The sequence below is a fragment of the Crocodylus siamensis genome, chromosome 1, assembly GCF_052110815.1.
Source record: "Crocodylus siamensis isolate JL-2025a chromosome 1, ASM5211081v1, whole genome shotgun sequence".
Taxonomy (NCBI): Eukaryota; Metazoa; Chordata; order Crocodylia; family Crocodylidae; genus Crocodylus; species Crocodylus siamensis.
In genome coordinates this window covers 119727765-119739783 of record NC_143395.1, presented here as the reverse complement: position 1 = coordinate 119739783, position 12019 = coordinate 119727765, and the positions used below count along the sequence as shown (strand labels likewise).

Sequence of the window (12019 nt, the reverse complement as noted above, 5' to 3'; positions counted from 1 at the left end):
GGTGAGTGGGTATGCAGTTTGTGGGGGGGAGGGTGGTTGGGGTGGGTGTGGGGGTCTGCATGTGTGGCAGTGTCAGGGGGTGTGTGGATGCATGTATATGGTGGGGTGTGGGTGTGGGACCCACCCTATGAACACACACAGAGTCCCTCCCTCCCTACATACTCATACATACACACACACACACACACACACACACACACACACACACAGAGTCCCTCTCTACACACACAGTCCTTCCCTATACACACATGCCCCCAGGGTACCAGTGTGGGCACTGTGCTTCTGCAGTTTGGCAATGCATCTAGGAGCCACATGGTGCGGGGTCAGGAAGGCAAGGAAATGGCTGGGAATGAGGCAGAACTGGGATGCTGCATCCTGTTGATGTCTCCCCTGGGTCCTACTGCCCCAGGCTGCTGTCACCTTTGACAGGCAGCCAGGGACAGATAAATATTTTCTAAATTTTTTAGGGGCCCCACAGGCAGGATAGAAAGGCCTGGTGGGCTGAATTCAGCCCATGGACCGTATTTTGCCCACCCCTGCTCTAGCACTCTAAAAGTTCCAATAATACCCTTTGCTATTGATTATACCCAGTGCAGTATATTAAGGCCTGACAAGTTTCTTAGGAGAAAAAGATGTTGGAAATATCAAGAATAACAAAAGAGGGGCTTTGGAAATATCTGGATTATCAGTGCTGGATTTGACTGCATTGGGGCATCTAGCATAAGTTCTGGAAGACTTACAGGGGCTTGTCTTAAAGATCTGTACAGTAAAAGCTATGTTATCTGACATTTCCTGGGAATGGGGGGTGCCAGTTAATCAAATATGCTTAACCAAATATGGTTAATCAAATAGACTGCATCCAGTGCACCAGGGCTTTCACTCCCTGGCATCAGTGTGCTGAGGGATAGGAAGGAGGGCCCCACACAGGCTGCTGTGCCCTGGGCCGTGGTCTACAAGGAAGAAGTGAAGAAGAACAAGAACTCAGCCCGTGGTGGCAAAACTGCCAGTGGGACTTCCGGTTTTACTTTTGCTGTGTCCCTCGGAAGGAAGTTTTGTATTGACAGATGCCAGTTAGTAGATCTTTCCGGTTGGTAAAGTGCCAGATAACACAGCTTTTGCTTTATTTTGAGATCTCAACTTCTTTAGTGTTGAATCTTTAAGATATTTACTCTTTCCCCTTAAATGCTCTTTGAAACATTTTCAAGGACTCTTGTCAGTTTTACATCCATTAAGGTTCTTCTCTTATGCTATAATTTCACTAGTTTTCCAAAATATTCAAGATCCTATTTTATAATGTAGACAAAAACCAGGACCCTCTGAAAGTAAGAAGCAGAACGCTCTTCTTTTTTCTGAAAATATAAACCCTACAGCCCTAATCTGCATATCATGAAGAAACAAAACAAACAATGCCACTCCCTCCCACCCCCCCAAGAAGTTCAGTTTTATTTACCTTGCAGGTCACTGTAAAATCCCGGGGGCTGTGGCAGAACTGGGAATTTCTGTTATGAGAAATTAGCTTAGTTCTTAAGTTAGTAGGTGTCAGGCTGATTTTTCACACCCTGGATATAATGCAAATGGCATAAAGACAACATGAGAAGGATTAGTAGAAATTGTATCAACTTTCTGGACTGTGGGAGTTTACTTTTGTTGTATTAATCAAGTATGCAAAATTCTTATTTGCTTCTTGTCTAATAAACAGCAGTGTTTCAGTTTGTTTATAACTCTTTCCAGCAAGCTTTTTTTATTTTTTAGTTGATCTTAACACATTATCCATGTGGATTATCCCAGGGTGTTTTAGATAGTGCTATGCTGTAGGGCCATGCTGAAGTTCTAGTTAATACAGAATACATTAAGTTGCTTAGAATGCATCCTGCAGAGACTTATATTGAAACCAAGGCATAAAGTTAAATGTGAGTATAATGATTTGCAGCATGGGGACCATAACTGGCTCTGTATCGGCAATACATTGCATCCAGGCTAGTTTTCATGGAATTTGCAGTTCATTTGTGGACGAACTGTAAATTGCTGGTTTTGGAGTGTAAGGCTAAGTACAGGCAGTCAAAAAGCCTGAGGCTGAATTGATTCAGCCTCTGCAGGTTAATCTAAGCTGCACAGATTAAATTGAAGAAGTGAACAGACATCTACCTTTGATTCAAGAAATGTAGCTCAGGCCAGAAGCTGGAGGGTGCTAGAGCACAGCTCTCTGGCTGTGTGTTTGCTTCCTCTTCCTGCCGCCCCCAAGGTCTCTGGATTTGCAGCCCAGAAGTACAGCAGCAAGACTCTGCTGGATTGCTCATTACTTCCTCTCCTTGCTTCTAGGTGCCTCTGGGATTTGTAGTCCACAGTTGCATCTAACAGCAAGTTTGAGTGGAGGAATGGGTGTTTAATTCCCTCCCTGGTCCCAGACCCCAGTTGGGGTTTGTCTGGGGGGGCAGGCAGTTCTCTCCCCCACCCCAGACTGGGCTGCATCCTCAGCTGGGTTTGCCTCCACAATTCTCACTTTATCAGCCAGCCCTCACTGCTCCAACTAGGCAGCAGAGGGGTGGGGCCAGCCCTGCTTTCTGGAACTGACAGCACAGACCGGCCCAGGGCTGGAAACCATGCTGGGATGCTGGGGGACTGTGATTTAACTTGAACCAGGACAGGGTCTTGGACAGAAGTTTCATAAACCAGTTTGACCCAAATCATTTAGGTCTGATACTGCATTCAACCAGGTTTATCTTAAACCCATTGCAACCATTTTGAAACTGATTCATGTGGACTGAGCTTCTGATCTGTTACAGGTTTAAACCAGTTTCTGATCACTTATAACCAATTTCTGTGCAACTTCTGTCCCTAGCCCAGAGCTCTAAAGATGGAAATATATTACCCTTTATGTGCCTTAATGGCAGGTTTCCAGATGCATAAATAGTGGTTTTGGCACTTAGGCAGTTTGCAGTTCTGTTATTCTCTGTTACCCAGGGAGAATGGGCACATACTGTATATATACATATTAATACTGAACATGTGTAGTGGAGTACATAATTGCTAAGCATGTATGCAACTATGTACACAAACCAAAATTATATGTACATCACAAAATTGTAGTCAGACAAAAACCTATGAGTAGTGGGACTTGAGGACCATCCTCCTGGATTTTAGCTCCAATAGCTGAATGGTTAGGGCATTTGTCTAGGAAGTATGGTAGTCAGGTTCTAGGCCCCTATGTCTTTGACTTCCCAGAATAATGCTCTAATCTTTACATGTGGGGCTACATTTGAAGATGGGTTTCTGGGACTGAGACAGGGAAGTATATAGGACCAGAAGGAAGAGATCAAGAAGCTATCTGGCCCAGTGAGATGGCTGCTGCCCTAGAAGGAAACAGGCCTTGGATTCTAATCTGGGTCCTTGTTCCTAGTGGAGTACAAACTTGCCAATCAATCTCCCTTCATTTCATTTCATGAGTATTAAATTCAGGGTATAGTAGCTCAGATTCAGTGCTGGAGTGAATACTAAGTAATACCTGCTATGTGGTGTAGTGGTTAGAGTACTATACTAAGAAGTCAGATGAAATGCAGGATCAAATCATCCCTAGTCGCCTACTAACTGCATGAGTGCCTTAACCACTGGGCTAAAATATAAGAGGCCCTTCCTCCTCCACTGCCAGGGGGGACTTATGCCCAGGTATATGTGCAGGTGTGTTGATCATGCGTGGCATGTGACTGTATGCTTATATGTCTGCACTGCAGGGAACAAAGAGTTACCAACTGTAAATAAGTACCATCTATGTGGACAGAGCCTAATAGAATTTGGTCTTAAATATTTTGGCATCAATTTCTATATTTTAGGGAACACTTTCCTCCTTATGCTGTACAGGGCCAAATGAAGTCAGAAGAAACAAACTTCCCTCCTTTAAACAAGAAAGGGGCTAGGTTGTCTTTGGTGAGAGTTTCTTGATTCTGGAAGCTATTTAATTTCCCCATTGCCTGACAAAGCTTGATGCATCTCCCTTCCCAGCCAGCTTTCTTTCAGAAAAGGCAAGGTTGAAAAGAGAGAGGTAATTGAAAAGAGAGAGGTTGCTAGAAGCTAATGGGGAATGGGGAAGGCAATTCGTTGACTTGAGTAAGTACATTGTATAAACATCAGAATGTATTGTGTAGGACTCTCTGGGAAGAGGTAGACTTTGTAGATCAATTTATTAGTCTGCATTTTGCTTACTCCACTTCCTTGGGTGGGGATGGGGGTGGGGAGGAAGCAACTCCACATGATTTTCTTTGTCAATATCCTACTCATCAATTTCTCCAAAAGACTGTACCAAAACTATCCTGTCTCACATTCTGGGAGCCTTCTGAAGCCTTGACATGCTATGGTATGGATACCTCTTTGGAGACTGTTGCCAGTCATTCATTTTAATAAGTAATCTCCAGTAAAGCCTTTGAAGCGATGTTGCTTAGATACAGTCTAAATGTGCTCTTATTATAAGGCTTACGCTGGTTCACATCTTATCACAAGCATACAGGTTAGGTGTTGGTTTGTATAACATACAGAATGCAAGCACTGAACCCTGTGATACTGAGAGTCAGGAGTTCACTATATACTGAATATGCACTTACATAAGGAGCTCTAGATCTTCTGGTTTTATGTAGGGGCATTATTCCTTAATATATGAAGCAATACATTAAAAAGGTTAGTATCTACTACGGCTGTAAACAGTAAATTTAGCAATATTATTTACACTTGTAATTTGAATAATTGTAAGCTTATTGTAAAGGCTGCAGAAATAATAGGAGAATTCATTTCTCTTTAAACCTTTAGTTGAGGCAGTGCGTGTGTGTCATCTGTTTTGAAATGTGCCATAATTATTAGATACAGCTTTAGCAGAGTATCCTACAAGGTAGTTTCCTTATGTAAATTCTCAAGCTGCTGTAAAAGCTTTTATTATAGGCATAACCTTGCATGCAAATGTGACAGCACAATCAAATACTTAACTACATTGACTCATCAGTGCAGCCTTAAAATTGTGCTTATTAGTTACTACCCTACTGTGAGCCTTCTCTGTCTCTCTCTCCCTTTCTCTCTCTGTCTCTCTCTTTCTCTTTCTCTCTCTCTTCTTTTTTCAATCAAATCAGGATCTATTGAAAAATGTAGATGGTCACAAAAAGACCTTCCAAGAGATCCACCGAGCTAGGTCTGTTAATGGAGTGCCTGTTCCACCTGAGCAGCTAGAGGATATGGCAGAAAGGTAAGAAGATTTTCAATCTTACATTAAACATCTTCTGTGAATGACAAGGAACTTGTTTGCTTTATATCTTTGCATGTACAAGTTGAGAAAAGGAAAAGTATTTGTATACACATATCTCCTATATAATATATAATATATACATTGTAATATGTATAATAACATATTCAGTATATAGTATGCTGAGCAGCCTGATAGTAATTAATAAGTGCTGGGGGTCAATTAATAAGTGCTAGGGGTCAACTTAAATACACTGTGGGACTTGAAAAAGGAATATATTTTCTTACCAAGTATGTTATTACTTGGCAGAAGAAGGAATATTATATAACAACACTTGTGATGCTTATGAAAGAATTGGAAGAGGGATGACTTGGTCATGAAAATAATTTAGTCATATACCTAAATTGATTATTTACTTCTCTGAATAAGCAGATTTAAAATATGTTTGCTATAAATGAGCAGCCTTCAGGGTGTTGACCAGACAGAATTAAATATGCCTGCAGGTTTTGCATTAGATCAAATGTTAGAAAGATATAGCACAGATAACACAATAGCTTGAGCCTCTAAAAAAAAAATCTCTCAGTTTCTCCTACGTACGGAATGTTGCACTGTTTTACTACAGTATGATTCATTCCTAGGTTTAATTTTGTTACCTCTTCATCTGAGCTCCATCTGTTGAAAATGGAATTCCTGGAACTGAAGTACCGGCTGCTGTCACTCCTAGTTCTTGCAGAATCCAAGTTAAAATCATGGATTATCAAATATGGGAGGAGAGAGTCGGTTGAGTTACTTCTACAAAATTATATTGTAAGTATTTGTTTTCTTCTTGATTATTTGAAGTATACACATTCAAAATGACTGAAAATAAGGAGTCTAAGGGCCTATAGAGAAAAAACCCAAATTTGTTAGTCACCAGTTTTCTCTGACTGCACTTTTAAAAAGGGACTTTGCATAAAGAGTATACACAAGGGGAGGATTGACCTCCTTCGATATAATCTGGGCTGAAGACATGGTACATCTTTCCACACTGATCACTTCCTAATGTTTTCACCTGTTATGACTAGTAAATTGTTCCGATTCTGAATGTGTATAATAAAAACTGAGCCACAAAATGTGATAGCTAGGTAAGAAATTACCCACCTTTTGTAAGTAAGCTGCTGGCTGAATTCTCCTTTGAGGAGGAATTCCCTTACTGACAAAGAAATGCTGGTGAAACCCTGTACTTGACAGCTGGTGTGGAGCTTTCTTATTATTATCCGCTCCAACAGCAACCACTACCTGGATGCAAGTCTTCATTCAAATGAAGACTCTGCACAGAGAAACAGGGAGCATTACCAAGTATGGATATTGTCCCCCTCTACAAAGTAGTGCAACTTTGGGATCAGTTATATGATGATTCCCTCTCTGAGATGCAAAATGAGGATATCAGAGTGAATATAATGCTGTTTGTGCCTTCAGCTCTTAGAAGTGCTAACTATCTGCCCCCCAACCCTAACTTACTGGGAAGTGATTTGGGATTTGAAAGCCCACGTATCTGCAGTTCATAGGTAGAATTGCAAATCAATTTGCATGCAAAGTTTCCATTGTTAAAACCAAAGAGATGCAGCATGCAAGGATAGCGCACAGTCCGTCTGTGAAGCTAAAGAAAAAGTTCTGAGTAATGATAGCTATAAGGAATGAGAGATGTAAGGCTGAAAACAAAGTATCTGCATACATAATTAAGTATGTTAATATACAAGTAATTATGTCTTTTTAAGCCAGAATATTTTCCCCTGCTGTGCAGCTTTTATGTATGATGTCTTTTGTTCCTTTTCTGCTTTGGAAAACCGTTTTTTCATATACTGTATTGAAAAGCATGTCTAAGACTATCCCAACCATGTAATTTGTCCAATAAAAGATATCACCCACAAAATCCTTGCCTCTCTCATATTTCCTGGACCATGATAGCTACAACATCACTCTCACATTGGTTCAAATTGTGCCCTTTTGGATGCTTTCTATGTACCATCTCTAAAACTGTTAGGTATTTACTGACAAATGTTTCTTCTTCATTTGTTCAGTTGTACTTCCCATCCCAAGCCTTAAGCCATGACAACTTTGAGAAATTCATGTGAGGAGGAGGCTGCCAAGGAAAGAGTACAAAGCTGATATTGGGCTCTGCCTATGCTCTGTATTCCCTACCTTCAAATGCTTTAATGTAGGGAATTTAGATCTCACACTAAAAATAATTCAGTTATAGAATCAGTTTAAACAAGAGCATTAGATAGATTGAAGGGGTATTATTTATAGGACAGTAATAACTATGATAGCAATAATATTCTGCTACCGAAGACTGGACTATTGAAAGGCTTCTCTTAAGAGTCAAAGGACATAAATTGATGAAAAAGTTATACTGCTCTAAAAGGGTGGAGATTTACCACAGTTCATCTGATCCCAGGTAATTGTTCCATATGTCCCCTCTATTTTATGTAAAATGAAAGCTAAACCTTTGTTCTTTTATTTACTCCCTTTTATTCATTCTGGGTAAGTTTTACAGTTTAACTTCATTTAATGTCAGTTAAGAGCAGGCAACTGAAACAGTCACACCTGATTTAGCTGACATATCCCCACAAGCTGTAAGTCTCTGCCCTCTTAAAACCATGTAAGTGTGTCTGTCCATGCCCAACAAATTAAATTACCATTGAAGATCAAATGAGATAATTAGGTTTTCTTGTTTTAACAAATAGATGCTTATCTTTTCAAATGTTTATTTTCCCATTTACTTTACAGAATTACATGCTTAAATTACATGAACTGTAGTACTTTGCAAAATTGTGCTGAGGCTTCAGTATGCATCTAATGGCAAAAAGTGCTTCTGATGACAAAATGGCTTCTACATTGCAGGGCTAATTTAAAGTCAAAAAGTATTTACTTGATTTATTTAAAATATTGACAGATATTGTTCATTGTTATTGAGACAGGTGCATGCAACATTTTGAGCAGAATAATTTTTATTTAATTTATAATAATTTTAATTTGTTTATTTTCAGTTTTCAGTATTAACTGAGGACAAATACATAAAGAATTAAGTTTCCCAAATATAGATTGGCAATATAATATTTCTACATAATAGTGTTCAATCTGAAGCATCAGAACTACCAACAGGCAGAAACAGAATTAGATATATATTACAAAATATTTGCAAAAAAATTCTTTCAGCATTTCAGCAGCATTTGCTTTAACAATATTGCCTACTTTTGCATTCTATTTCCACGTATTTGAAAGGGGGATGAAAGTTATTGGAAAGAGCTGAAGTTCTCATATGATTATGATTGCCACACATCATTTTTGCAGTGTAGACATGCCCTCTGAGAATATTCACATCAGATACTAGATTTTAACAACTAATCGTCCCATCATAGAACTGAAATGTAACATGTGAGCTGTATGGCCAATAATAGCTAACACACACAGCTCAGATTTTGGATATTTTAAATGTATTGCTTGTGCAGAAACTCCTCATATAGAACCAAAATTATTAAAGGTGTATGACAATTTTTTCTTGAAAAATATATTTTAAAAAACAAGCAGATTATTCATTAAAAGAAGCAAAAAATGTTGACTCTAGCACTTCTTATAAATTATTGAATCAGCTCTGGTTAGAACTAAAAGTTCAAAGCAGGACACAAGAGTCTTTGAAATAATCCCAAAGGTAAAACCTTATACAGCACTTGGAAAAAGCAGCCTCTTTCAATGCAGTGCTTCTTTAATGCAACTTTCCACCTGTTTCAGAAGAGGTGAAAAAGAGTTAAAGGAATATGTTTCTTCTCTTAGAGTGAAACCCACTACCACACAGAGGCTTCGTATTGATGCATTTCCACTTAGATCTCAGCAGAAGAGTTATTTACTGAATAATAAATAATAACTCTTCAGTCAGGTCTTTGGACCTTGCTGAATTCTAAACCTAAGTACAGACATTTAAAAAAGCCCAAGAATTAATCTAAGTTATGCAGTTTTCTGTAAGTGGCATAGTTTAGACTGGCAGACAAGGTTCTTTGGGTGAATCTGATAGTTTAGACTGGTAGCAAGCAACACGTGTTTGCCCTTTGGTGGGAGGGTGCCTGGCGTGGGTAAGCATTCCCCCCTTCTCCTGCTGTGTTATTGGTCAGCCGCAGGCATTGGTCAGATGCAGGAGGGCAGCACAGGGGAAGGGAAGCATCTGTATCCCTGCATGAACCCCATCATGAAGCATCCTACAATGTACACAAAGGCCTGCCACTGAGCTAAATAGACCTCCCCCAGCCTGTGAAGGGGTGCAGCACCATACAGCGGGCTGCTGGGCATGGGTGAGCACTCCCCTGTCCTGCATTGCCTGCCTGCAACTGACAGATGCCTGTGGCTAATAGATGATGTGGCAGGAGGAGTGGAGAATGCTCACACATGCCTGGTATGTGTGTATGTCATGAGATGCTTCATGACAGGGTTAATAAAGGGACACAGATACCTCCTTTCTCCCTGCACTGCCTGCTGGTGTCTGAGAGGTGGCCAGAGGCAGGAGACAGGGCTGCAGAAAGGGTTTATGCTGGACAGGGTCTCTGCTGACTCAGCTCTGGCACTAAAGTTTGATGCATCAGTCTAACCTAAATCAATTAAGTTTGAGTGCACATTGATCCAGGTCTGTCTTAAGCCAGGTTCGACCAGTCTATATGTGCCAAACTTCTGTTCTGTTATGGGTTTCAACTAGTTTCTGATCACTAAGACCTATACAAATGTAATGTCTGTACCTGGCCTGTCAATCCCTACAAATTCCAGCAAGAGCAATTATCACCTTGACCTCAGAGTATGTTAAAAATATGTATTGGAAAGACAAGAAACTCGCTGAAGGAGACTCTTCATAATTAATTATTAATGCCAAGAGGAATTCAGGATATTGCTTCATACAAGAACAGAAGAACAATATAGCAATTTGCAAAGCCCGGTCTTCATGTAATAGTAATTCAAGGAAAATAGCTTCATTATTACTGCGTAGCATTTGATTTTTTTTTACCTCTAACCATTTTTTCCCTTTTCAGTCTGTTATTGAAAACAGTAGATTCTTTGAGCAGTATGAAGTTACATACAAGATCTTGAAAAAGGCAGCTGAAATGTATGCCAAAGCTAATGGCTCAGGTAAATACTTGTATATATTGCAATTCAGGTAACCCTTTAATCACTGTTGACTCTGATAGCCCTTTAAAGGATTTCCTGTATTTAGGATCCAGCAATCCTTTTGTTCAGTGCACTTTAGCTCAGGTGCACTGCAGCTCAGTTAGTCATCTGGGATCTAGTCAGACTAAAACTCAATGGATTTATCTGTGTTTGTATTGACCTCACAAATACTAGAAAGATACAATGAGAACATGAGTATTAATTGTTAAAGTGTTCTTTTTTGTGTACATGTGAAAGCTTTGCAACTTAGAAAGAGCAAGGTAACTTCAAGGTGATGTGAGAATGTGATTAGTGTCTGAGAACTGAAAAAGCATAGAAAGCTTAGACCACCTATGCTTTGCTAGTCTCCCCCTCTCTATTTGAAAAACCAGAACTCCCTCCAAAAATAAGTAGAACATATATTTAATAGTAATCAGAACAACAATGATTATTAATAAAGATTTTTGCTGTTTTTTGCTGTATTGGGGTCGGCCTGTAGCTTCAGCCTTCCAGTGAAGGAGAAATTATATTTGTCCTTTATTGAGTTCCCAATGAGTTCTCATATATCTGAGAAATTAAGCATGTCATGGACGTGATTTTTTTTTATGACAAAAATTCAGTGGCATCAATTTACATTTATGCAGGTACAAATGGGAGTAGAATTTCACTGAATGTTTTGTAAATGGAAGTACTTTGCTGAGTCACTGTGTATTATGGGGTAGTGCAGTAGTTCTTAATCTTTTTAGACCCAAAGCACCCCTCACTAAACATGAAACATTCCTCATTAGATTTGAGGCAACCCTTGGAAAATGTAGGTTATTAGTTTTCACTAATTTTTTGAATACAGAAAAATAATATAGCAAGTTTCTATTACAAAGAACTAAGAAAAACCACACCAGGCCAGAATATTTTAAATGCTAAGATTTCCTATTTGAAATCTATGGATTTATCTTGTAAATCATGTTTGTACACCTAAGACCCCCTCTGTACGTTACAGGTATTTCTCAATTAACCAGCTATACGTGCAAAGTTGCTATGATGCATTAAAAGGTCCAACCAGCTCTAAAATTAGCCCTCAAAAATATGTACTAACTTTATAGCTGGTTGCTGTCCAGTTTTAATTTGCACTTGTCCCCTACAGCTGGGACTCTTGTCAGCTGACTGAGTTCCCAGCCACAGGAGTGCACTGTACAGAGCCAGGGCTGGGAGCCCTGCAGCTGAGGGCCCCTCAGCCCTGGCAGTGTTCAGCAACTGAAGACTCTGGGTCCTGGCAGTGCCTCATAAGTACCAGGACTCAGAGCCCATAGCTATGGGACTCTGGGTCCTAGCAGCCACAGGGCACTGCTGCAGTCTCCCAGTCCCAAGGGAACATGGAGCCCCACATGGCTGGGAGATAGCAGCAGTTGTGGTCTCCCAGCCTTGGGGAGGTGAAGTGGGGGGTACACTCCAATGGCTGGGAGATCTCAGCAGCTGAAGGGACTCTCAGCCACAGGAACTTGCCCAGGATTGAGCTCCCCCTGCACCAGCAATTAGGGATGATAGAATATAATGTGTGATCCCACAATCATGCCGCCTGTCATGCACATGTAGAGGGGCCCTAACAATGCATGGAAGCTTGTGGCACCCTTGAAAGGA

The 12019-nt window shown here is 40.1% G+C and overlaps 1 protein-coding gene across 1 annotated transcript in view; it reads left to right on the top strand.

Annotated features, from left to right (window-relative positions):
* The window catches only part of SYNE1 (spectrin repeat containing nuclear envelope protein 1), a 515591-nt gene that overhangs the window by 170703 nt on the left and 332869 nt on the right, over positions 1-12019 (top strand). The window contains exons 12-14 of the mRNA XM_090041573.1: positions 5109-5221; positions 5857-6025; positions 10270-10366. Of these exons, the coding sequence (XP_089897699.1) occupies positions 5109-5221; positions 5857-6025; positions 10270-10366 (379 nt within the window). The remainder of the gene's footprint in view (positions 1-5108; positions 5222-5856; positions 6026-10269; positions 10367-12019) is intronic.